The sequence below is a fragment of the Opisthocomus hoazin genome, chromosome 17 (genome assembly GCF_030867145.1).
Source record: "Opisthocomus hoazin isolate bOpiHoa1 chromosome 17, bOpiHoa1.hap1, whole genome shotgun sequence".
NCBI lineage: Eukaryota > Metazoa > Chordata > Aves > Opisthocomiformes > Opisthocomidae > Opisthocomus > Opisthocomus hoazin.
The window spans coordinates 1,533,547-1,559,892 of NC_134430.1; the positions used below are offsets into that span (position 1 = coordinate 1,533,547).

Below are 26,346 nucleotides of genomic sequence, written 5' to 3' on the forward strand. Positions count from 1 at the left end.
ACAACAGCAAGTACAAAATCCTCCAGAACTTCTATAGTCATTACCGTCACAGCCTATCTTGTCCATGCTACAGTTTTGTGTATCCAAAACTTCATTCCCACTTCTATGGCAGAAAATCCAAAGACTTTCATCTTTCCAGAAATAAACAAACCCAAAACAAAAAAAGGCAAAACAAAAAACCCAACTCAATTTGATATAAATAACTTGCACTGGACATTTTAAAACTTTCAGATTTTAATTACACATAAATAAATATATACAGATTTAGAACAGTTCAGTTTGGCCTGGTTCAAGTTCTGCTCCTTGTGCTTTAGTAATCATTAATTCTAGAAACTTGTGTGCTGTGAGCTGTAGGTTGTGAAGTTTTAGTTAGTCCTGGGTTTAACTTAACCTGCTTTATCCCCAGCTGCGGCCAGGAAGGCTCCCTCGGTCGGTGCCTGCCCGGGAGCCGCCGGCTCTGCGGTCTGTTCCTCCCCGCGTGCCGCGGCGCGGGGCTCCTCAGCCCGGGGGGAATCTGCCTCGAGTCTCGGCTCGAAAACTGTAAACGAAGTCTGCACCTGCTTTAAATCCGAAGCAGTTCTGCTGGCAAGTTCCTCTTGCCTGGCTTCGGGACTGGGCGGCAGTGGGGAGGTGGGAAGGTTCCCCTGTGTTTGCCTGTCAAAACCAGCTGATAAATCCAGGTACCGCCGGCGATCCGGCTCCCCGGCCTCTGCCGCTCGCATCCACGAGGCCTCTGCTCTTTCTTCTCGTTCTTCAGTTGGAACAAATTCCTGGAGCATATCAGGATTTCACTGTGGGTGTTTAAAAAAACAAAATAAAATTGCACATGACTTGGCTTCCTGCATCCATGATTTAAAAAAAAAAAAAAAGCAAAATCCAAAAGCCATCAACCTGGCTTATTTTCTCCATCTCACTGTGTCCATTAGAGTTGCTTTCTTCTTAAATTCTTAAAATCTTCTTTTTTGTCTTTTATTTGCTTTATGAGTTTCATCCCAAGTTCAAATGCAGCAGTTCAGAAGACAGTGCCCTGGATCTTCTTCCCCCCCAGCGCTACCTACGGCGACCGGGGAGAGCTCCCGCGGGGAGAGGGAGGGAGGCAGCACGTTACTTCCGATGCTTCGCTTCTTTCTCTGACGCTTTGGAGTCTCCGGCCGCGTGCCCGTTCCCTGTGCTGTTCATGAACATTTTATCCAGCCCCTTGAGGGACTCCACCAGGTAGTTCTGGAAGGCGGTGAGCGCTGCGCAGATGGCCGGGCCCCCGAAGCCGTGGGTTATCAAGCTGAAGTGAGTCAAGCAGCTCTGGACCCCGGGCTCCAGGATGAGGGAGGGGCGGCTGTTCCCCAGCGGCGAGCGGTCCTGGGCTATCAAGTCTGCAAACTCTTTACAGATTTGCCTGGAAGAGAGAGGTCTGTGTTAGCACAGATACTGTTGGGAAGCCACAGGGACGTGGGGATTCTTTCCCTGCTCCATTCCCTCCCTCCGGGAGTTTTTGGCTCCAGCCTGGGGAGAGCCCCTGGGTCGGAGTTGGAGCTGCTGCCGAAATGCTCCCTGGGGTTAGGTTAACCGGTTAACCTCTCCCACCTAGCAGCCAGCCCTTCAGCCCCTGCTAACCGTTCACCTCGCTGCGCAGCTTTCCGCATGCGAGACCGTCTCTTCCCCGCAGCAGAGCGAGCTTTCGGGGCGAGCGCTGCCCGGCCAGGCTGTGGGTACCGAGCGCGGCGGCAGCTCGTTGCCGTCCGTACTCACTTGGTAGCCAGCAGCATGTTCTTCCTGGCGTGGAGCTCGGTGGGGTCGGAGTGCTGCCGGCACAGGTACTCCGCCGCCGCCTTGGCTGGGAACTCCGTCTCGCACACGTACCCGAAGTCCCGAGCCAGGTGAACAGCTTCGCCTACGAGCGGGAGAGATGAACGAGCCGCGTCAGCGTCCCCGTGCAAGGGGAGCACTTGCTGTCACCTCTCACTGATGGGGCTGATTCCTGCCATGTCTGGAGCACTTTCCTGTCTCAGCTGCCACCCAAGAGCCCTCTGGGTGACAGAGGTGCTTCTCACTCGGGTGCTTCCCCAGCTGCTTCTTTCCCTCTCTACTTCTCCCAAAATTTCTTACTTGGCCTCTCCACATTGAGCAGAGTTTTAAACAGGGGCTGGAGGGTGAGACTGCGACCTTAGCCCCGTGGCCGCGAGACAACACGGGGGGGTGAGAAACGGGCAGAAGGAAGGGGTTTGCATCCCCCCACAGCGAGCAGGGCCCTCGGGCTGGAGGCGCGGGCAGCGCATCCATCACCCCGCGGAAATGCCCACCCACTGATGGAATTGATCCATCTCCGGGCGTCCCCGTGGAAATAATCGGAGCTGATGGCAATCGATCATGCCCAACACCCGAAAGCCCGGCCGGGCAGGCAGAGCTAATTTGACTCGCCCCCCTGCTGCTCAGTCGTATTAGGCCATCCATCCTGACAGCATTAACCTAGATCCCGTCGCAGTCTGCCCCGCTCCCGGAGCTCTGTGTGTGACGGGGGAAGTGTCTGTGCTTCCCGTGCAGCGGGAACACGTCCCATTTCATCTCCTCCTCCAGAGAAGGAGCAGATGAGGTAAACCCAGAGAATCAGAACTGCGGTCGTCTGTATGCGAAAAAACAATCCAAGGGTAACAGCTGCTGAAAACCAATTAAGGTGGCAATAACCAAGGGCGGTGTGACCTGGCGGTGAGAGCCCAGGCTGGAGCCAGGCTTTGCTTCCAGCCTGGGGAGGGGAGGCTGGAGGGGAGCGCTCGTGGGGCAGGAGGCTGCGGCAGGCAGAGGGGCTGCGGGGGCTGCCGGAGCCCACCCCTCTCTCTGCGGGCTGAGGGGTGTTTCGGAACCTGGACTATGGCCCTGCTGCTCCCCTGGCTCCGTGCTGGAGCTGCTCCCGCGGAGCAGGTGCCCAGGAGAGGGCAAACGCTCGGTGTCTGTGGTGAGGGCTCCCAAAGGAAGCCATGCTTCTCCCTGCGGCCCTCGCAGTGCTCCCTGGGTTCTCTGGCACCTATTCTCCCCATCTATATGAACAGCTGTGGGTCAGTGTAAGAAAAAGTATATGATTAGCACTCAAAAAACCCCCAGTATTTGTTTTTTTAAATGAACAGATATTGGGAAGGCAGAGGGGAGAAAACAAATTAAAGCAAGACAGCAAATGTCCAAGAGAGAGGGTGCCTGGGGCACAGGGGCACGAGCCAGCTTCTGTGTGCTGAGTAACGGCAACGCAGCAGCACCTTCCCCGGGGTGAAACGTCCCCGGGTACCAGAACACTCGTGGGTGGGAGGGAACCACCTCCATCCAGCACACATGGCACCGCTCTTTTATTTCCTATGAGCTGGTGAGCAGTAACCAAAACATCAGCAGCCACCTGAAATCGAAATGTGTGTTTCTTCCTTCCTTTCTTTCTTTCATTCTTTTCTCTCTTTTCTTTTAATGGAAATCAGCCTCTCATTCAGCAGGAACCAACTGCTCTCAGTAACAACCTCCGCCTAATGAAGCGGGTCATTTAATTTGCTGGCGACAATGGAGATGATTTTCTATTCAGAAACCGCGGGCAGCTGCCTCCAGCACGCTGGGCGCCAGCACAATGGCTGCCGAAGCGCGAAGGGAGCCGGAGCTCTCGCTGCAGTTGTTTGCGTCCCGTGTCCTTTTCCCCCAAGACGCAGTGGCCGCAGCATCATCTCCGCAGTGCCGAAGGTAGGAGGGGAGCAAGGGAAGAGGTGGCTTTGGCTGGGGCGCTGACTGGGCTGCCTGCAGCCCGGTTCCCCCGGGCAGCCCGCAACGCCGCGCTCTGAGGACGCTGCCGGGGGCATCTCCGCGGGGTCTCGCTCGTCCCCGCCGGCCCAGGGAGCAGGGCAGGGCTCGGGAACGGGGCAGCTCCTGCTCACGGGAGACAGGACCCGGAGCTGGGGGGTGGTGGAGCCTCGAGGAGCTGCTCCTCCAGAGCCTGCTAAATCCGTGGCACCTTCGTTGAAGCTTTTTTTGTATTTGGTTTTTGTGAACCTGACTTAGCATTATCGGAACCACTTCACAGAAGTGACCGGCACGCTTGGACGGAGCCGACGGGAAGCCTGCGGCCCCGCTCAGGCCGTGGGTGCCTGCTCCTGAAGGGCCGTGGCCGCTCCGACAGAACTGTCGGAGTTTCGGGAGACAGACGTGCTGGGATCGGCACGGAGCCGTACACGGGGAGGTTTCCAGTCTCCATCGGCGGTGGCTGCCTCATACTTTAAGTGTTCTCGTTTGTGGGGAGCTGCAAATGAAGGGCATTGGAGTTTCGGCACTCCCATCCTCCGCGGGAGTGGCGAGCGGCTCTTACCTTCCACGAGGGACGTCAGCAGGGTGACGTTGGCAGCTTTGCGCCTCCCTGCAGGCAGATTTAGTCCGATTTTCTCTAACCTTTCCCTTAAACACCGACCCCCGTTTTTTGATTTTGCTCTGAAAAGAGAAAACAAGGAGGGGAGAAAAATTATATTGTAATTAATGTTATAACTAATCTGAGTTTCAGGGTTTAGGTTTGAAAAGAAAGAAGAAAAAGCAACAAAAACGCTGTTCCCCCATATACCACACACCAGTAATTCCTCGTCTCTGTCAATCGGAGAGGTAAGAGCCGGTGCTGAACACGAAGCTTGCTCCGGCGTTACCCCCGGCGTTTCAGCGCCCAGGGGCTCTGGGAGCCGCTTACCTGCGGAGGACTCCGCCGAGGAGAGAGGCGTTGAGGCACTCGGGGGGTGAGAGCCTTCTCTGCACCTCCCCGACCGTCACCTTGTACTTGGAGGTGGAGCTGAGAAGAGAGAGGCGGCCGGGCACGGAGCAGAAGACCTCGTTAGGGTTCGTCACCCCCCCAATCAGGCCGTCTTTGTTCATCGCCAGGGTGGGAATGGTCGTGCCGTTGGCCTTCGAGGGGATGGGCACTGGGAGAGAAGGAGGGGAGAGAGAAGAGGGGACCGGGGCTGAGACTCCAGCGCCAGGGACGCTGCTCAGTGACCCTCCCGGCACCGCCGGCCGTGGCTGCCTGGGGTCTCAGTTAGGTTCCTGTTTTCCTCAATAGAAGAGAGGTGGGGTGATGAAACTGAACTAAATGAAGAAAAAAAAAATGGAAGCAGCCTGGACTCTGCTCTCGCCTGCTGTCCCACACCTCCCAGCTCTGCTGTAATTACACCCAAGATTTTGGGCTGGTCTGCTGGAGGGCTGGGGACCGTCCGCAGCATCGCTGCCTGGACTGTGAGCAGCTTCCCCGCCTGTCTGCCGGGCAGCCGTGGAGGTGGGGTGGGGGCAAAGCGCGGGCTCCTCGCGCTGCCCTGGGTGCCGTCCCTCTCCCGGCCTCGGGACGGGATGGCGGCTGCAGCCCAGCGCCGCGCCGGCACCCGGCAGCGTCCCACCGGACAGGGTCAGCGGGCTCAGCCACCACCGTCCCACCCTGCGGAAACCCAGGAGGTGCCAGGGTGGGCAAGGGCCGGGTTTGCCAGCGTGCGCCCGCAGGAACCAGCGGTAAGAGCCTCTCTGGCTGCAGCTTTGGGATTAGCCCCACAACAAGCCACGGCTCTGAACTTTCATCGTCCCTGGCTGAAAGGAAGCTTGAGCGGATCAAACCCAATTAATCCAGCACAGGCTTCTTTCTACTTAACGGGCAGAAGTCAGCGAACACAAGCGGGTGGGCAGGGAAGGGCGACGGCAGCGTCGCACCGGGCCCACGGCATTGCGCCCGGCGAGGAGGGGGCACGGTGTTCCCGTACGTCGTTCCAGTGAGCACCATTCTTAGACGCAGTACAGGTTTATGGGTCAGAGCTGTGGCTGCAACTCGTGCCAGACCTCCTTGGCTTTTATGTTCTGAAATTAATAACCAGGTTAACTCTGGAAAAAAGCAGGTTTTGAAAGAATCCAAAGAGGACTGCAAACGCCGTCGCTCCAGATCCTTTCAGCCCTGGCATTCCTCGCGGTTCCTCGGGAATGGCTGTTCCACAGCGCGCGTTCAGATGGCTCCTGCAGGTAACACAGCAGCGAATACCAGGGCGAGGTGCAGGTTTTATAAAGGAAATACACAGGCCCAAAATGAAATGGAAAACCCGAAAATTAATTGGGGAGGGCATGTACACTGGACCTATTAGGGGGTGCTTACAATCAACATATTGTAAATACAGCTCAACAACTTGTTAGTCTGGCAATAAAAAAGGAGCACATGTTACATAAAAATGGTTAATGTTTTAAGACCAAAAGATGAATGGAAAGGAGCTGAGGCACATTAAGTTTCCTCTCAGCGTGAAACTTGGGCAGAGTCGGGGGACTGACGGGCAAGATGCGCCGGTGCCCTGCTGGGGTCAGCCACGGCAGCGCTGGCCTTTGCCACGGCTGCAGCGGCTTGAGGGATGCTCAGGGAAGAGCAACCACGGGAACATCACCGTGCAAGGCAGGAAACCAGAGCTATTTCCAGGAAGCAGCAACTTCAAAGCTTTCTTCCACGGTCCCAGAACAGGTTCTATTTCTCTCTAGGGGACGCCCTTAAAATGAGAAGTCAGAGCGTGTTTTACAGGTATCCGTGCCAGTCCGGGCACCCAGGGGCTGAGGGTTCTGCTGCAGCCAGGGCCCCCCCAGCCCAGGCACCCCCGGAGAGCCGGTGATCCTCGGAGCACCAAACACTTTGTCTGTCCGCAGAGCTCTGCGTAGTTTAACTACTCGCGTCTCTGTGCATGCCTGCAGCCATGCGGTGGCATGCACCCGAGCCGCATGCGTGGCCGGGGACCCGCGCACACAGGAGGGACTGGGCAGGCATGCGGGAGAGGGGGGCCGTGCCTCCCCACGCGCGCCTGGGAGACGTGGCACCGGGAGGAGAGGCTGAGGGAGCTGGGCTTGTTCAGCCTGGAGAAGAGAAGGCTGCAAGGGGACCTTAGAAATGCCTCTAAATATCTGCAGGGTGGGGGTCAGGAGGACGGGGCCAGACTCTTTCCAGTGGTGCCCAGCGACAGGACAAGGGGCAACGGGCACAAACTGAAGCCGAGGAAGCTCCAGCTGAACCCGAGGAAGAACTTCTTCCCTCTGAGGGTGACGGAGCCCTGGCCCAGGCTGCCCAGGGAGGCTGTGGAGTCTCCTTCTCTGGAGATATTCCAGCCCCGCCTGGACGCGGTGCTGTGCCCCCTGCTCTGGGTGACCCTGCTTGGGCAGGGGGTTGGGCTGGGGGATCCCCAGGGGTCCCTTCCAACCCCGACCATTCTGTGATTCTGTGAGGCAAACCCGGCTGGCACCCGGGTGAGTTAACACCGGAGCCTGGGGAAAACTGGGCTGGAGGTGGGTCCGGTGCCGCTCCGGCGAGTCGCCCATGTGTGCCGGCGGCGTGCGGGGAGGAGCGGGGCAGCGGTGGGAAGGCACGGATGGGTGCGATGGACAGCGTGGGGACACCACAACACTTTTGAAACACGCACTGGCATTTTTAGGAACGATGCTGCTGTCAGAAACAAACCCCCTGACAAGCTGCAACCCGGAGCCCACCGCCGCGAGGGGTAAAGCCCAGGGCGGCCAGGTCAGCCCTGCTCCGTGCCACAAGCAAACCATGCAGGCACCGGGCACCCATGGCAGAACGTGGACGTTGGCATCACTCTTCTGCCCCGAGCCCCAGCCGGGGCCGGAGCCCCGACCCGTTCGGCACATGCAGGCGTGGGACGGGGCTGCCGTGCCGCAGCGAGCTCGCACCCCCGGCAGCGGGGCACACGGGGTGCGGGGGGAGCAGCAGGGCGGGTGCCTGGCCCAGCATCACGCAGACGTTAGCGGCAACGCTGGAAACCGAGCCGGCCTCTTGGGTCCTGTAACAGTGCTTCAGCCATTAGACAGCGTCGCCTCGACACAACAAGAATAAACACAGCCACATTTGCCATTAATTATTAATTATTGTTATTTGGCCTCACCTGCTGCTGTTTGCCTGGTCTGATCTGCAGCTTGTTTGCCCATAAACATGCTGCAGGAGGGAGACAAGCTACCATTAAAGCCTGACAGCTTTGTTTCCTTGGCTTTTGGGGAACCAAAATTGTCTCTTGTCATCTGAGTAAACCAAAAGTCCCCCTCGATCTTCAGCTGCTGCTTTCCTGTTCCCGCAAGCAGCAGGTGATCGGAGCACCTGAGCCAGCCTGCAGACGAGAAGGAAGCATGAGACGGTCGCGGGTCGGCACGGCGCGGCGCGCAGCCGACAGCCCGGCGCCCCGGCACCCTTCCACGCCACGCCGGGTGCCCCGAGCCCAGGGCTCACCCCAGCGACGGGGCAGAGGAACGAACCGCGGGCGCAGGGACCGGGCTGTCGCGGCGAGGTTTCTGGGTGCCAGGGGCTGAAGAGCCGCAACGCGAGTGGGAGGCACTGGGTGCCACCGCGCCCGAGCCGAGGAGCGGCTGGACCAGGCGCGGAGCTGAGCCCCACGCAGAGCTGGGCGCAGAGGTGTCACATCGGTGTCACTGCCCTGGTCACCTCGTCGGGGTTCCCCGGGTTGGGGTGTGGGGCAGGACATCGCCATCCCCTCTGCCAGCCGGCTCCATCCCGGCTCACCCCTGTGGCAGGGACTTGGGCAGGCTCTGCTCCACGCGTGGCCGTGGAGGATGGGGTTCTCAGCAGAACCCACGCCCCAGAGCTGCTCGTCCCTGCGGCGATGGGCTGACGCGGTGCCCAGGCTGAGCAGGAGAGGTGTGGGTGCCGGTGCCCGAGGAGCCGGGTGTCCCCTCCCTCTGGCCATGCCTGAAGAGGGGTCAGGGCTCAGCTGGGGTCCCCCCACCCCGGGAAGCCGCGTTTCGCTCTGCGGGGCTCCGTGGGGATGGCTGACGCGAGGGAAGGGGACGTTGGGCTTTTAGTGACTGCTCAGCAGCCTCTGGGGGAGGGTGAGCTCCTGTCTTCTTCTTGTGTCCCACTGCTGCCTGCTTCTATTATTATTATTATTATTTCCTGTTTCTTTCCTGGTTGGCTCCATGTGAGCTCTGCAGGCTGTGTGGTCGATGGGTGAACGGGGGCTGAGCTGGGGAGCCTGCGGCAGAGCTGGGGAAAGGCTGTTCCCTGGAGCTGGGGGGCTGCAGCCAGACCCCCCCCCAGCGCTGGTGGCCTCTGGCCGGGGACCTCATGGCAAAGGCGCAGCTGAATCTGGGGGACTGAGACGGCGAGCAGCCCGGCTCTGCTGCTGGGGGACTTGTTCTCGAGCACGAAACGCTGTGAGTGTGGGGGGCTTCTGAGAAAACGAGCGGCCAGGCAGGTTGGTGTCACCCAGGGAGCTGGGGACGGCGGGGGAGAGACCGAAGCCCTGGGCAAGGTGTGACTGGAGAGGCTGGAGATGTGTCTACATGGGGGAAAGTTAAAAAAATATCTTAATCTGCTCATTGGGACTTGGTGGCTTCACTTTGTCCCCCTAAAGATTTTTTTGCTCTTTCCTTTAGCTGCCAGCTGCTCCTGAGAGGTTTATTCCCCACGGGAGGGCTGCGTAATCCACCTGAATGCTGCTACATCGAATTCAGCAACTCCAAGAGGCCGTGGCCCGTGCTGGGGGTGCCCGGCTCCCCACGCAGAGGAGAGCTCGGCTGCGGGTTTCACCCGCCGACGCCCCAGAGAAGGGTTTTGCCTCCGGCCCCGGGGGTGCCGCAGCCGGGCGCGGGTAAGCGCTGCGGGTCAGAGGGGTCCGACTCGAAAGGGAAGACTGCTTTGGAAGGCAGGTTGTGCTGACAGACCTCAAAATGCTTCACGTGTTGCCAAGCCCCAGCACAGCGCCGGTACAGGACCAGCCCCTGAAGCCATTAACTCGCTCCCAGCGCCCGTGTGAGCCGGCTCGTTGCTGTAGCTGGGGAAAACTGAGGCACAGAGCAAGTTAAATGATTTACCAAGGATCAGGTACGTGGGCATGGTCTGAATGCGGGCGCTGCCGGTCGGTGGGAATGCTTTCCTGAGCAACCTGGGCTTTTGCTGTTGCTGCACAGAAATCTGCTTGAGCACGGCCTCTGCTTTTATCGCTCCAGACTCTCTTCAGTGCTGTGGAATAGAGGTGTTGGTCACTGCACCGTCCTGCCTCGCGATGCTCTCGTGTTCCGCAGCCAGCGGCTGCGCGCGGGGGCACGTCGGTCGCAGGTACGCGACGTCTGGCTGGGCGTGGGGAGGGGAACACTCCTCACTCCGGGCAACGTCACGGGACGTTTCCACGAGGCTCAGCACCTCGCCGCCGCCTCGCTCGCCGCGCTGCAGGTACCGCTCGCACTGCGCTGTGCATCTCGGTGCACGGCGAGCAGCCGTGCGGGCTGACACACGGCCCCACCGGACCGCCTGCCCCGGCACCGCGCAGCACGGACGCGCGGCTTCGTCTCGGAACCCACCGGGCTGGTGGGCTCCCAGCAGAGAGGAGTTTTTCGTGCCGAGTCGGATCCAGCTTGTTTTGAAACGCACCTCGGGTGTAACTGTCGGATGATGAGACTCATACAGCTCCGTTCGCTGTGGCACCAAACCCCCTGATGCAGGGAGAGCGAGGGATTTCAGAACAGGTCCCGGCTTCCACGAGCACCACCGGCTTCGCTCCCGGGCTGTCCTGAGCTGGGGGGCACGCTGCCCGCTCCCACGTGGCTGTGCCCCCGCGTCCCGCAGCCGGGAGCCCGCGGGCTGGGATGGCTGCAGCTGGCTCCCTGCGCTGCAGGGAACTGTTTTACGACACAGGGCAGGTCACCTCCCCGGTCTGGGCTTGACTGTCTCCATCAGCAAGGTGGAGCTGATAACATCCACCCGGCAGCGACGCGGCGATGCCCAGTTAAACCTCGCCAAGCGATCCCAGGGTGAAAGATTTCGCCAGGCAAGAAGTCCCTGGGTGGCAAGCGTAGGCAGCAGGAGCTGGTCCGGGGGCTCGGCACGGGGCGTGACGGTGCTCCTCGGAGAGGCAGGCGGGAGTGGAAGCGCAGTCCCCATGCACACGGGACCCCCAAGTCCCCCACGCTGCTGCGGTGTGGTGGGGGGCACAGCCCGGCTGCTGCGAGGGGTTTGCGGGCGGTGCTGGGTGGCAGGGTGGGAGACGAGGAGCACTGCTGGCCTGCTGCTCGCCCCGGTGGGGATCGAGCCGACAGGGTGAGGAGCTCAGCGCCTGCTGGGCGTCCCGAGATGGAGCAGCAAGTCTCTGACACTGTCGTTCTAGCTTGTAGAGTTGAGTCCCCTGGTTTTTAAGTTCCAGGCACAAAGGAAGAAGGAGCAAAAAAAAATACTTCTTCACAGGCTTTTTACCCAGGGAGCTAGAAAGCCTTGGAGAATTCCCTGCTGAGTTTCAGCACGGGCTGATCCGCAGCCCTGTGCCTCCGCTGCCGCCTCATCCCTCTCCGGCACGATCTGGGTGACGATGCTCTGTCCCCAAGCTCCCGCACTCCTTCACCTTCCTCCTCTGTGTTCACAAACCTCTGTGTCTGAAATTACCACGATGATTCCTGAAAATGGCTGCTTTTACAGGTCAATATTCAGTGCAAAAGGTGCATCCACAGCCTGGGCTCAGGCTCGGTGCGTGGCTGCTGCCGGGGGCTGCGGGACGGCGGTGCCCACGCTCGGGGGCTGGCTGCACACCGCCAGCTTTGGGGCTTTAAGGGAAAAGAGATTTTACCTACAAAAAGAAAAAGACGAAGTACTGACTCATTTCCATATGAGAAACGTGCTGCCTGCTTGCAAAATGACTGCTAAGCAGGAAAACGTGTGGTGCTTGGAAACTGAATTTCTTCCCGCGGTGTGATCTGCGCAGCTCCGCGTCCAGCTGGAGCTCGGGGTGCTGCAGGGGGAAAAGCAGGGCCGGAGGGAGCACGCACACGGCGGCCCGCCTGACAAGTCTGTTTGCTTCTCTCCTTAGATCCATTACAGGTAAATCCTCCTCCTCCTCCGCAGCGCCGAATCCCTGGGTAGCGGAGCTTTTGTTGCCACGTCTCTTTCGAAAGTGGGAGCGCGCTACGGCTTAGATCGCGTTGTAAAGAGGCGTCGGTTAATCCTTTTGGGAGACTACCCGGGACAAAGCAATCGCTCGTCTTGGGGCACAGTGCTGTCTCCAGGACCCCAAAAGCACCTCAGCCCCCCAGTCCCTCTCCGGGGCCACGTGTCGGTCAGCCCAGCCACGCCGGGCATTGCTGCAGACCCAGGGCAGCCCCAGAAAAGGGGCTGCGGGCGGCCGGTGACGAGCTGCCCTGCCAAGGGGCCGCCGGCACCGTGCAGACCTGTGGCAGGTCTGCTGGGCTTTGCTCTCCCCTGTCACAGGTCCAGCGAGGACGGCCCCGAGCCCCCCGGGGTTTGCTCCCCACGGTGGTTCGGGCGTCCCCGCAGCTCTGCCAGGCTGGCGGTGGAGGGATGCTCTGCTGGGAGGGTTTGTGTGCAGCCCCTGATGAAAGGCGCTCCAGAAAGTCAAGGGATCACTGCTGGCTTTCAGGAAGAGCTTTCAGTGAACTAATCTAACCTTCGTTTGAATGTCTCTGATGTAAATTATAAGATGGAGATACATACATATAAAGAAGTATCTGCGTGTGGGTGTGAGCCAGAGGCAACTGCTCCTGCCACCCCTTTTAAAGCCCTTTTTCGCTGCGGAGGTGCTGCCGAGTTCAGCTGCTGCCGTTTCCTGGTGTTTCAGAGGAGAGGTATTTATTGATGGTCCGGGGAAGGAGGTCAGTGCCATCAGCTGTATTTCAAACCCGTGGTCTGTAATTATCCTTTCTTCCCAGAGGGGATTATACAGGTATTTTCTTTATCTTGAATGCACAACCTGAGCCGAGTCCCCATCTCAAAGAGCCTCTCTAGGAAACGCCGTAATCGGCTCGAAGGCCTTTTCAAATGGAAGGATGGAAAGAATCTTGGGTTTATCTCTGGGCTTTCCAGATTGCTGAGTCCCGATAGGGAAATGGATCTCGGACCCTCAGAAGAAGAGAGGGAGCAGGGATACAACTCGGCAGGCTCGGACCATTCCCATGAGAAAGCTGATCAGGAGAGGTCCCATGCCCATGCAAAGCTCCCGCACTTGACAGTTTGTTTCCCATGCAAATCAACCCATTAGGTTATGAACTAAATGTTAAGGTGCCATGTGATATGAATTGCGTTTTTCTTGCTGTGCCTCTGTTTTACCCAGCCAAGTACCCACCGTGTGCAGGTCTCTGCTCCCGGGGAGCTTCGGGACGGGTCGGCGGGGCAGGAGGGCTCAGCCTCCCCGGGAGCAGGGGCTGCAACGTCTCAGTTACAGAGGGTACCTGCTTGGTGCATCACGTCTCGGTGGAAAGGGCCAGTCAATCGAGTAGCAACATTTACTCAGACCTCTGCAAAAGCACCCTGTGCTCCTTGAGGACGGGGAAGGGGATTAGTAAGCGGTCTGCAATTAAGAACTTCAGCCAATGCATTTCCCTGCTTTACCATTTAAGAACGACTTGGCCTCAAATATGCTGCTTCTGCAGAGTGTTTTGGGAATTTTTCGGGGACTGCTCACAAAAAATTTGTTGTGAGTTCCCACACATTTCCCTGCCGCCCTTCACTGTGTGGATTGGGCCGTGCTGCGTGGGGAGCCTCTGGTGCAGCAGCCTGAGCAGGAATAAAAGGAATAAAAGGAATACCCCACTGGAAAGCAGCAATTAGTCATGATTAAGATGTCCTCCTAACCAGTGGAACCCAAGCGCTTGAACCGTCACAGGACGTGAATGAGCAAGGATTTGGATTCTGCTTTTGGATGTTGAAGTGTATTTGCACATATTCGCTGCTCGGGGTTTTTGCTGTTCGCTGACAGAGCTGCCCCGGTACAGCAGAGCCCCGTCCCCCCCGTCCCCTCCTTCCCCCCTGCTGCACTTCTCACTTGTACCTCTGTGACTTTATCTGAAAGGTCACTTTGGTGCGGGAATTCAAGTCATTTCATTCCCCCTGGATCAAAATTGGTTTTTTCTGACTCTGCAGCTCAGCCCGTTCACGCCGACCCCAGAAGAGCAGCAACAGTTCAAAACCCGCTCGGCGAGCGACCGCTCGGGACGGACGCGTGCGGCTCTGCCGCCGGTTGCACAGAACCCGCGTGTCTCACGGCACACAGCACGCCCGTGTCAGCAAGCGGAGGAACGGCACCGGGAGGCTGCAGAGCCCGGGGATTTCAGCCAAGGGGGCTGGGAATCTGTGCTGCTCCGTGCTGATGCCAGGGAAAGTTTCTCAGCCGGTGTCACCCCAGCCCGGGTCGCTCCCGGACTCGCACCCCACGGCTCTGCCCTGCAGCGTTAACCATCACAGGTTTATTCACTGAGCAGCACAAACTCCCATTACATTTTGGCAACCAGTCTAGGGGATCTTTATGTGTTTAAACAGTATAATCCATTTTACAGTAACGTGCTTGAGAGGTTTTCCCTGTATTCCCTACAGAAGCGCCTGGATTTGTGTGGCTTGGATCTACATCGTCCAGAAAGGGAGAACAAAGCTGCAGTGTCTTCTGCGAACGGCAGCGGATCCTGCGTAAGCCACGGTAACGCTGCTATCAATTTGTTGAAATGTATTTAGATTATTGCAGGGCAAAGGGACCCGTCAGCAAAGATCAGACAGGGATAAAAATAGAAAAATACTTCTCTTCATACAGAGCTGGCTGCCGATGGGCAGAGCACGCGGGAGGGATCCGAGCTGAGCCTCGGACCGCAGCAGTGTCGATCTGCCGCTCCGGAGCCGCCGGCTCGCCCGGGGATGGCTCTGGGGACAGGCACCGCTCGCCCACCACCGCAGCGAAACGGCTTCTGCTTTTCCTTGCTTGCAAGGTGCCCTGGGCGTCTCACACCTGCGCACCGGCGCGATGTCCAGCAAAGCGGGCGTGTTGCAGCCCGGGCGGCACCGTGCCTGGCCGGGACGCACAGCCCAGACCTCTCTGCAGCAGCCAGACCCACCACGGAGCCGGGGAGGAACCTCAGGGAAGGAGCAACGTCCTCGTCTTTCTGTGGGGAAAACTCCGACCAGCACAGAAGCAGCGACAGGACAAGGGGCAACGGGCACAAACTGAAGCAGAGGAAGCTCCAGCTGAACCCGAGGAAGAACTTCTTCCCTCTGAGGGTGACGGAGCCCTGGCCCAGGCTGCCCAGAGGGGCTGTGGAGTCTCCTTCTCTGGAGATATTCCAGCCCCGCCTGGACACGGTGCTGTGCAGCCTGCTCTGGGTGACCCTGCTTGGGCAGGGGGTTGGGCTGGGTGACCCACAGAGGTCCCTGCCAACCCCTGCCAGTCTGTGATTCTGTGATCAGGAGAGCCCAGCCGCTGTGCGGGGGAATGCACACACGCACGGGGGGCTGCGGGCAGCTCCGGCAACATCGACAAACCCTCTGGTGACGTTTACTCAGTGACTGCCCCTGTCTCTGGCTAACTCGGATCTTGTGCTCGAGGCAACCCTCAGCACCCGAGGGCAGACCCTCTGCTCGCACCCCAGCAGCCCCAGGGCTGCAGCCCCGCTTCACCCGGCGCGTGGGGACCATCTCGGGGCTCCCCGGGGACGCGCCGGCCCCACGCAGCCACCTCCTTGCTGGGGACACCGCTTGCTCCCTGGGACCCGTCCAACCAGTCCGGAGGGAATAGGGCCTGACCGGATCCCTCGCTCCCTGGCGCCTCGGCACTGGGGTGACTGGTGCCAGATAAATGCCTGAGATAGAGGGTGGGGAGGCTCGGCCTGGCTGGAATCCCAAGCACGCGCTGCAGACGCTGCGACGGGTTTTTTGGGCTGCAGAGGTGAACCTGCCGGCAGCTCCCCCCATCCCGCTCCAGAGCCCCTCGCTCCTGAGCTGCGGGCACGCCGTCTTCTGGGGTGTCCAGTGGCAGTGAGTAGTCTGGGCTCATTTCTAGCAATTCTTTCTCGCTCCCTGGTGCTTCTCTGCTCCGCCAAGCCACGGCAGCTCCCCTCTCCCCGGACCGAAGGCGTACCCAGGCGCAGCAGAGCTGGGTTCGGGATACGGCACGGAGAGGAGGGCTGAGCATGCAGCAGCTCCGAGCATCACATCCACATTTGCTAATTAGTTCCTCCATTAAGAATTAAAATAAACAAACAAACAAATAGAAGGACAGCAAGAATGAGTAATTCCCTAGGATCACACAGGAAAGGGTGGGATGGTTTAGTGGTTAGGGTGCTGGTCTAGGACTTCAGAGAACCTCAGTTAGGATCTTAAATAATTAAGACAGATTGCAAACATTTTTTTTTCCTGAGATCACGTATCTTGGAATATTACTAAATGCGGAGGAAAGGTCTATGCTGACCTCTGCTCTGATGTGGGTTTGGTGTGACACTGGGCTGGGGGCACACGAGCAGGTCCCCATGGGTCTGCCTGTGTCTGCACTGCCACGGGTGGGTGCCCCGTGGGACCCTGGCAAGGAACGTGCCTGCTGCGTGGCATCATCTGCAAAATTAAAATCTCAGCACCACCTCCTTCACGGGGCCGATGTGGGGACAAGCCCCATGGGTGGATGTCACCCGGCCGAGGCCGCTCCTGCTGGCCCCGCTGCCTGTGGGAGCCGGGGCTGCGGCGTGGCAGCCGGGGAGGGTGGGAGTGTGCGCTGCGCCCTTCCCCAAAAGCTTTCACACCTTTATGTGGCTCTTTGGATCAGGGAGGGAGCACACAGGGTGACCGGGTGGCCAGGGGACAGCCAGCCCCTGGTGACCCCTTCGCCCAGGAGTGCGGACGGCTGCCACAGGGGCTGCGGCAGCCCAGCACCAGCCGTGCTGCTGAGCTGCAGAAGGGTCTTGCAGCCCCCGGAACGGAGGCAGAGCTGCCCCAGAGCCAGCCCAGCGCGTCCGTGGTGCCCCGCTCCGTGCTGTCCCACAGAGGAGCCTCCCCGGGGTCCGGCTGCTGGAGGAGAAGCGCTGCGGGTTTGACTCACAAGCCACAGGCCAAAAAGCGACCCAAGCTGGCTTTTCTGAGCGTACCCTTTAAGAACTGCTCTTTACTTCTAACAAAGAAAAAAAAATTCATTTAAAAACATCTAATTAAACACTAAGTCATGACAAGGTGCATGAAACTTGGAGATAACGCATGCCTGGGAGGCAGCGGGGAGGTTGAGACAAAGCCCAGCGCCTTCACCGGTACCCGCGTGTGTTATCTCGCATGAACACACACCTGGCTTTATCCTGGTGCAATTATAGGACATTAAAAATATAATTTTAATGGAGGAATGGTGATCTGGATGCAGTTCAGAGTAAAAACTTTCTTTCAAGTTTCTGGGTTTGATTAGTAGGTGTTCCTGCCACGCACGCCTGCGTGCGCGCGGGAGAAGCGCCCGGACCGGGAGGTGTGACCGTGCTTTGACGAGCGCTCTATCTCGTGGTGTGTGCGAGGGCTTGTCTCAACTTCCCAGCCTCCAGTCAAGACCCGGCTTGTCCCGGGTGAGCCCCTTTTCCCACTCGGGCAGACGACGGCAGCAGGCAGAGCCGCAGCGAGCCGGGAGGGCTCTGCCAGCCGAGCTCAGCACCCCGCATCGGACTGGAGCCCCAGCACCTCCGCCCACGTCCGCGGACAGGCTGATAAAAGACATGTCTTCGCAGCCCCGGGTGTTTTACAGGGTGACCTCATTTATTACCTCGCTCGTCACAGGAAATGATGTTTATCTAATCTACCCTTCTTGCAGGATTTTTTGGTTTTTTGGTTTTTTTTTCCTTCTGCCACATCTGGCTTCACGCGGCGTTCCTTACGGCTCGATTCCTCTCTGCGCTGAAACGGAGGAGAAGCGGCACCGCCGTGCCACGCCGGCACCCCGGTCCCACCGGCAGCCCCGCACGCCAAGCCCGCGGGGAGGTTTTACTTCGAAACCCGGAGCTCGCGTGCGGTGGCGAGTGAATCTAAGGATCGCGGTCTAAATCTCCCTCCCCTGCTGCATTCTTTAATAGTGACAGCTACCTCTCGCAGTATTTCTAAACGTGGGCTTGGAGCACTCTAAGGCACAGCTTTCCCTCCGTCTGTCCAGCATCCAGCCAAACAGGTCCACATTCCTGCGCAGAAACGCTAGCACTGCCGCGCCGCAGCAGCCGCAAAGCCTCGGGTGGAAATTTCAACGAGTCACAAACACGCGGGAGAAGCGCGGCGGCCGAATCCTGCTGCCTCGGCGTGAGGCCGGGGGAGCTGGGTCCCCACCAGCCACCCAGCGCCCGTGCATGCCCAGGTGCCGGCGCGAGCCCACGCTGCCTGCGCCCTGCTCCGTCTGTACTCCGGGTTGTAAAACGTCGCAGCCAAACCGCTCGCCCGCAGACGGGGTGCGCAGGCCCCCGCGGCTCTCTCTGCTCCCGCTGCTCGCTGGGCCCCGTCTCGCCACGGCCCGAGGTGCCAGGCAAAGAGATTCCTGGTTTTCTTTCTAATAAAACCCTCTACCAGAAGCTTTCGGCTGATCCTGAAGGGATGTCAGAGCGATAAAACCCCTCCTTATTTTACGACCAAGCTGCAGGATTTTTTGCTACCGAGCGCGATGGCGTAATGCTTGATTTCACAAGCAGAAAATCGCCCTCTCCTCACAAGCAGAAAATCGCCCTCTCCTCGCCCAGGCGGGGAAGGACCCGCAGCAGGAGCACCGGCCGCTCCGGGCTCGCGGGGTCTCCCGGTTCTCCGGGGGTTTCGTGTCCGGGCGTGAGTCGCTGTGCTGGGCGTCTGCACACAGGGCAGCAGGCGAGCCGAGCAGAAAATGCCTGCAGCTGCCGTAGCCTAACGCAGCCAGAGCCACGGACTTCAACTTTTTCAGAGTTAATTTTACTGTTTTCAAGTCAAATATCTTCCTGGTCTTATATAAATTCTTGGGAGGGGGAAAAAAAAAAAACAAAAAAACAAAAAAAACAAAAAAACAAAAAAAACAAAAAAACAAAAAAACAACCAAAAAAACCCCTAAAACAAACAAAAAAAAAAAGAAAAAAAACCCTAAACAAATACAACAACAACAAAAACAAGACAGAAAATAATTTCTGAAATACTTTTGAAAAGGAGGAAGAACAAACAAAGGTGTATACAAAAAATTAAATATTCGTAAAAGCTCTTCTACCCCGCGCAGGGTTTTACCCGTTCGGTTCTGGGAGCGCCGCGTCCCCGCCAGCCCCCCCAGCGCGGGGCAGCTCAGGCTCCGCTCTCCCGTGCTGGACGCGGGACCCCGGCCCTGCCTCCCTCCCGCAGCTTCCCCGCCGCCCAGGCCCCCCCGCCCCGGGATCCCCGGGACCGGCGCCTCGGGGTCCCCGCGGGAACCGCGACCCGGAGCCCCCCCCCGGGGGCTCGGATCTGCCGCCCGGGGCTGTCCCCGCCGCGGGACCCGGCTATGCGGGAGTCGCGCAGCCACGGCCGGGGCTGCGGGACGGGGACCCCGGGGCCGCCCCCCGCCCCGAGCCCTTGCTGAGGCGCCATCCCCCCCCCCCGGCCTCCTTCTCCTCTCCCCCCACCGCTTCCTAAACTCGAGGGCACCCGCAGCAAAAGGCCGCTGCGGGCTCGGTAAAACGCACCCGGCGGGTACCTGGGCGCTGCACCCCGCGGAGCCCGCCGCAACCCCCCGCAGCGACGCGAGCTGCTGAAACCCGTGTTTAATTAAGAAGGAAACGAGGCGGGGGGAGCGGCCACGCAGCCGGGGGTCCCGCATCGCGCTCCGGGCCGCTCCGTCCCAGCAGCCCCGCAGCCCCGGCCGTGCGGGGGACGGTCAGCGATGGGACCCCCCAGTGCTGGGGACGAGCCCGGGGCCCCGGGGGGTGGCGGGGAGCGGGGGCAGCACCGGGGGCTGCCTGCGCTCCCCTCCCGCTCCGGGGGGCTCAGCGGGGGCTGCGGGGGCCGGGGGCGGGTGGCTCCGGTGCTGTCGAAGTGGGACAAAGCACCTCGGGGGCTGGTTGCGGGGGGTTTCTCTGTAGTCACACGCACAGATTGACACCGGGTCCCTGCCCGACGGCCGCACCGCGAGGAGCTGCGGGATCAGCCGGCCCCGGTGCGGTGCTGGAGACCTCGGCGCGATTTAGAACAAAAATGCGTTTTTTAACGTTTACCGCCCGTCCCCGCGGAGAGCGGCCCCGCTGCCCGCCCGAGCACCGCTCGCCGTTCGCCTCTCCTATTTTTAATATTAATTTTATTTTTTTCCGAGGGTGAGATTGGGGCTTCCCCTCGGGCTCATCTCCGGGAACCAGAGCAGCGCGGGCAGGGCCCGTGGAGGAAGAGCGGCCTCGTATTTCGTATATATATCTTTATCTATCTATATATATAAATTAAATAAAATAGAGCCGAGTCGGGGCGAGGCGCCGGCGGGCCGCAGCCATGGCCGATCCCGCACGGCAGCGCCCGGCGCGGAGCGAAGCGCCCGGTTGCTCGGGACCCCCCGCACGATCCCGCCGGTCCCGATCGCTGCTGCCGCTCTGGGGGGCCGCGCCGTGTTCCCCCCCCCCAACCACACACATTTAGCTCGGGATTTCTCCATCTCTCAGCCGCTCCCCCGAAGTCGGGGCGCCGAGCTCCCGCGCCGGGCCGGGACCCCCGCAGCGCAGCTCCCGCCGCGAGTTACTGGTTTGCTTCGCGTCTTTATTCCACGCACAGCAGGGAAAAACGAGAGAGCGGGGCGGGGGGGGCTGCGGACCCCCTGCGGGCCCGGACCCGCTCCAGCCGGGGATATTTGGTTATCTCCTTTTTTTCCTTTTTTTCCGAAGAGCGCCCGCAGCGCAAACCTGGCACCGCACAACAACGAATCCTCCCGACGGGAGACGAAACTCCCGAAGTAATGGCGCGGTTTAATAAAAGGAGGGGAGGGGGGAAAGAACCGCACTGCACCCTCAGCCGAACCCTCCCTTCGTGGGCGTTTTGCGGAGCGCTGCCAGCAAACCCGCAAGCGGCCGGCTCTCCCGCCCCAGCGCTGCACCCGCACCCGCCGCCCCTCGCAGCCGCTCCTCACCCCGCGATGCTTAACGAAACGCCTCTCGCGAGCTGTAATTAACGCCAGAATAATTACGGCCGTTCACGCTCCGCAGAAACCCCGCGCGGCGCGGAGCCGTGTCCGCGGAATCACGATTTTGGCGGAAAAGGGGCCGGGAACGCGGCTCCCCCCGCGCAGCCACCGCACCGCCGGCGTCGGCGGGGAAGAACCGCACGGTCGGGATATTGCGGGGGCGGGGGGGGGGGGTCACCGGGGGGTTCGGCTGCGGCCAGGCCGTGGGAAACCTCCCCCGAGCCGAGCCGCGGCGGGACGGGAGCGGGACCGGCCCCGCAGCTCCCCGCAGCCCCGGCCGCCGTTAACGACCAAAACCTCCCGGTCTCAGCGGCGTTTTGTCAGCCCCCCCCGGCCCCGGGGCTCTGGGGGTTTCGCCCAGCAACCCGGCTACTCCCGGTCCCCGGCCATCACGCATTTCTGCCCAAAACCCGCGGGGAGAAGCCGAGCGCAGCGCCGGGACAGCTCGCAGCAGCCATCGCCGCTCCCGCACCCTTGCTCCCCGCAATGCCCCGGCCGAGTTTTCCTCGGAACGATATTTGGCGAGGTTGAGCTGCTTTAACGGCGGGGCTTGGTCGGGAAGCGGAGGGGCTGTTCAGCGCGGGGGGAGCCGGCAGTAAATCAGGAGAGGCGGCGGGGGACACCGGGGGCCGTGCGGGGCCCTCGCCCGCAGCCCCGCTTCCCCGGCCCGGCCCCGGGGGGGGGCGACTGCCCTCCCCGCCGCTCCCCGCGGCAGAGCCCGGTTGCGGGCCCGCAGACGGGGCAGTCCCCGCGGGCCTGGGGTTGCTGCCGAGGCGGGGGCCGAGCCGCGGAGCGGGATGGGGGCGGCTGCCCGGGGCTCTGCGGGACGCGGCTCCGGTTCCTACGGCCGCGCCAGCTCCTCGGCCCCGGTAAACGCGTCCTTCCCCCCGGTAAGAGCCCCGACGAGCGGGCCCGCTCCGCCGCGGCCCGGCGCTGTCCCCGCCGAAGCGGTGCGGAGCGGTGCGGAGCCCGGGCCCCTTCCCCCGGCCCCGGCCAGGCGGGACCGGCAGCACCGGGAGCCTTCGCCGAGCCCCGCCGGGGCATCCCCGGGGCTTCTCACGCAAACCGGCCGCGGCCGCCGGCGCGGGGGGCCCTGGAGCTCCCCGACAGCCGGGCCCACCCGTGCGGGCCCCTCGGTCCCCGCTACCGGGAAGGAGCCGGGGCCTCGGTACGGGGGGGGGGGGCTGGGGGCGGGGGGACGCGCCGGCCCGCCGGGACCCGCCGCTTTCGTTTGAGCCTCGCCGGGGCCGGCAGCGAGCCCGTCCCGACGGGAGGGGAGCGGCCCAGCGGGGAGAAAACCCGACGCGGGGGAGCCCCGAGGGCAGGAGCGGGGCGCGGAGCCCGGCCCGGTGCCGCGTCCCGCGCTGCCGCCGCGCTCTTACCTTTCTTGATCACGGACTGATCGAGCAGGTTCATCCCGCCCTCGTCCACGGCCTGAAAGCACCCAAGGCAGAGCCGTCAGCCGGCGGCTCCCGGCGCGGACGGGCCCCCCCGCTGCCCCCGCCCGCGAGGGATCGTCGGGGCACGAAAGAGCCCCCGGTAACGGGGCTCCCGGCTCGGCGGCCCCCCTTGCCCAAGGGTACGGACGCCGCGGGGCCCGATCCGTCCGGGTCGGGAACCCCCGCGGTCGCACAGACGGCGGCGGGATCGGTCCCCGCCGTGCCCCCCCCTCCCCTCCCCGCAGCCATCCCCCCGGCCTCCCTCCATCCCCCGGTACCTGGATGTCCTCGATGCCGTGGTGGCCGAGGCCGTGGAGGCCCAGCGGGCCGTCGGCGAGGCCGTGCCCGCCGTCGGGCAGCCCGTGCAGCAGGCGGGGCACGGCGGGGTACTCGCGGCGGGGGTCGAGCCCCAGGGCGCGGTGGGTCTGAGAGAGCAGCCCCGCGTCGTCCTGCCGGCCGCGCTGCGGGGGCCAGGCCGGCTGCTGGTGCTGGTGAAGCGGGCTGAGAGCCGCGTAGGGGTCCCCGAGGTGCGGGTAGCCGGGCTCCTGGCCCTGCGGGTAGGGCAGCGGCGGTTGCGGGTACGGCGGGGGGAAGTAGGGCGGCTGGAAGTCGGCGGCGGGCGTGTGGCAGAGCGGCGGGGCCGAGCCGTAGGGAGCCTGGTTGAGCGCGGGCAGCTGCGGCAGGCGGGCCCCGGCCGGTGCCCCGGGCAGCCCCTCGGTGCGGTCCTGCGGCGGCGGAGACAGCGGCGGTGAGCGGGGCGCGGACCCCCGGGCCCCGACCCCCAGCCCCGGCCCCGGCCCCGGCCCCGGCCCGCGCCCCGGCCCGCACTCACCATGCCCGGGTAGCTGTGCACTAGCATCGGTGCGGGCCCGCGGCGAGCCCCGGGCGGGCCGGGCCCCGGGGGTGCCCCCGTCTCCGCCCCTCTACCCCGCCGGAGCGGCGTCTCCCATCGCCCGCCCGCTCCTCTGCGCCGGCCCCGACTCCATGCGCGCCAGTTATAGCGGCGGGGGCGCGCCCGCCGCGCCGGGAGCGCGCGTCAGAGCGCGGGGACGCGGACGCGCCGCCCGCTCCCGTGGGGCCCCGACGGCGACCGACGGTGACCGGCGGGTCCCGACGGCGAGCGGCGGGCGCGGCGGGAGGCGGCCGGGGCGGGGGGCGAGGGGTGCCCGCCCCCCGGGGACCGCGGCCGGGGCCGCTCTGCCGCTCCCCGCGCCGTCGGGCCGCCCCGCTCCCGTCTCGCACGGTGCCGCAACCCCCCCCCCCGGTGCCACCCCCGGCTCCCCCCGCCCGAGAGCCCTGCGGGGAGAGCCCCGGGCCCCACCGGGGGCCGAGCCCCCAGCGCCGGGAGGGCCCGAGGGTGCGGGCGGGCCGCGGGACCGCGGCGATGCTCTACGGTTTGACTTTATTATCCCGAGCGGGAGCGGGGGGGCCCTGCCGGGAGCACAGCGAGGGCCTCGCGGCAGTCGCAGCCTCTGCCCGACGGCGACCGGAGCCGGGGCTGCGGGAGAGCCCGGGGGTCCCCCCGGGGCGCTTCCCCTCCCTCCCCGACGGGCAGCGGGGAGCCCCAGCCCCGGCCTGGGGAGAGGGAAAAGTGTTTGGGGGTGCTGCGGGCCTGGCTCCCTGCCCGAGGGGACGGGCGGGAGGGAACGAGGGAAAACCGGGCAGCGACGAGCGGCAACGTGCCTGCCTCCCCGCCCTCCCCTCCCTCCTCCAGCCCTCCCCCCTCCAGCCCTCCCTCCCTCCTCCAGCCCTCCTCCTCTCCATCGCTCCCTCCTCCTCTCCCTCCCTCGCCCCCCCCCGCTCGGGCCCTCCTCCGGCGCAGGACTGGACGGGAGGACGGGGCGGTCCGGGCAGCGGCACAGGGTGATCCCCCCACCCCCCTCGCCGGTAACACGCCGGTGCCGTGATGCCCGCCGTGCAGGCACACGCAGCACGCACCCCCACGCACCCACGGACGCGTGTCCGTCCCCCCCCCCCGGGGCCCACGAGCGCCGTGGACGGGCTGGGCGGGGGGGCTGTGGCCCCGCCGTCTCACCGTGCCCCCCCCGGGGCTGCCCATTGCCTCGCAGGGGGTTCCACGGATGCGGCGTGAAATCTGCGTGCGAGCGGCGAGCGAAGGCTTCGGCCGCAGCCGCAGCGCCGTGGTGCGTGACCGGCGCTGACGAACACCGTCCCACGTTGCGTTTAATTGAATTCCACTCTTCCCGCCCCGAGCTACGGCTCCCTTCATTTTCATTTTTCCTCTGAATTCCCACAACTCAGACCTCTTTGATTTCCAGGTTTAATTAACAATGCTCATTAAGTGCATTTTTATTCAGTTCTTTTAATATTACCCTGCCACCTGTCTTTAGGAGGCGAGGGCTGATCATTTATTCTAATTTATTTCTATTAAGGATGGCATTTAGGGGAGGGAGGCGCAGAGGTGTAAAGGGCTGAGCTGTTCAAATCTCTGCTTCCCCCTCAAATGTCGTTCAAGGACGCCGCTCCTGGAAGTTCTCTGTTTATTTTCCACCAGATCCGTTCCATTTGCTGGGAAAAATCGGATTGGACATGCTGCATTTTGCAGTTATGTTCCAGCTCATTCTCAACGCCCCTCGTTCGTCTAGTCCGTATAATTCCGAGTCTTTATTCACCGGGAAGAGGTGAAACGGTGCAAAATCCGGAGGGGCAGGGCTGCGACCCACCTGCGCGCAGGTCTGCGGGGCGAGCGGGAGATGCTCGGGGGGGAGCCGTGTTTCCACCCCAAAATGGGACCGAGCAGAGGAGCCCTGCGACGCTGCCAGACAAAGGGAAGGAAAAACAAAAGGCCAAGCCACCCCGCCGCCACCGAGCACGCCGGGCAAACTGGGCTGGTGGCAGTGCGGGGGGCTGGGGTGGGGGGCCGGGGCTGCTCACCCCCCCAGCCCAGCGCTGCCCAGGAAGGGGACAAGGGACCTCGCGGCAGAGGAGGGCACAGGGCTGTGGCTGCTGCTGGGGGCCCTGCGTGCCCGTGCCGAAGGCGAGCTCTGAGCATCCTCTGCCCCGCGCCGCATGCAGCCCGGCAGCTCCTCCGGCCTGGCCCCCGCTCCGTGGGGAGCACAGGCAGCACCCTCCCAGCCCTCCGGTCCTGCCCAGCAACACGCTCAGCGCCCTGCAAGCACCCAAACGGTCCTTGTGAGTTGCCGGAGCCCTGCCTGAGTCCCCCTCTGCCCCGTCCCCTCCGCACAGCTTTGTGGAGAAGGTTTCCACCGGCCTGGTGATGAGGACAAGCCAAACCCGGGGTCTGCCACGGGCAGGGGGCAGCCGCTCAGCCACCACTGGCAATGCCGAACAATTCTGCGCTGTCCCGAGGCCCTGGGCAGGGCCCAGGACTGTCACACCGGGTGACACACACGCTGTCCCAGCAGCTGCCTGACGCTGTTACTGGTTCAGCACGGCCGGAGGAATTGCTGGGGGTCGTCTAAACACAGGGCGCTCAAACGCAGCCCGTAGCCTCCCGGTTCAAGGACCATGTCCATGTCCAGCTGGCCTCGTCTCCTGCTCTACCAAACACCCTCCGTGTTAGCTAACAGAACGACACGATCACGCCCAGGTCCCCAACGTGAGAGCTGCCCCCTCGCCCCCCAGCTACGGGGAGCGTTCGCTGTGGGTCCGGGCCACGTCTCCACCCCAGGGACCATTTGTTGCGGTTGCACCCAAGCCAGAAATCTCTGAAAAACTGGTTTTGTAACAAAGGTCCCAGCACTCCTTCCCAGGGAGATCCATGTGTGTGTCAGCTCTTCCAGGAGCGTGCGAGCGGCTCGGGGCAGCACCCTCCGCTTTTGGGAGCCAGCAGCGAAAATGCCTGCCGAGCAGGGCAGCGGGGGCGAGGAAACCGCAGCTCGAGCTCAGCCCTCTGCCCCGGCCAAAGCTGGACTGGTTCTTCCCCAGCAGCCCGCTCCCACCAACGCCTCAGAGCGACGCGGGCTGCTCTTGTCACCCCCTCCCCGGGAATCCAGGTGGGGAAGGGAGCTCCTTGCTACGGGGCTGGGGAGCCGGGCAGGGCTTGG

The 26,346-nt window shown here is 62.4% G+C and overlaps 1 protein-coding gene across 1 annotated transcript; it reads right to left on the minus strand.

The window, feature by feature from the left end:
* Window positions 1-1,104: 1,104 nt before the first annotated feature.
* On the minus strand, window positions 1,105-23,177 carry TFAP2E (transcription factor AP-2 epsilon). The gene is made up of 7 exons (XM_075437981.1): window positions 23,151-23,177; window positions 22,597-23,043; window positions 22,262-22,313; window positions 4,691-4,919; window positions 4,325-4,443; window positions 1,747-1,888; window positions 1,105-1,393 (listed from the first exon to the last, which is right to left on the minus strand). The coding sequence occupies exons 1-7, from the start codon at window positions 23,175-23,177 to the stop codon at window positions 1,105-1,107; spliced, it is 1,305 nt and encodes a 434-aa protein (XP_075294096.1).
* Window positions 23,178-26,346: the final 3,169 nt, after the last annotated feature.

What these genes read in the sequence shown, in the direction of transcription:
- TFAP2E (XM_075437981.1), bottom strand. Translation starts at nt 23,177, where the DNA reads ATGCTAGTGCACAGCTACCCGGGCATG. An exon ending in CTCGGCGGAGTCCTCCGCAG is followed by an intron (nt 4,444 to 4,690) that starts GTAAGCGGCTCC and finishes TTCTCTTTTCAG; the next exon opens with AGCAAAATCAAAAAACGGGG. An exon ending in GCTGACGTCCCTCGTGGAAG is followed by an intron (nt 1,889 to 4,324) that starts GTAAGAGCCGCT and finishes TCCCGCTCGTAG; the next exon opens with GCGAAGCTGTTCACCTGGCT.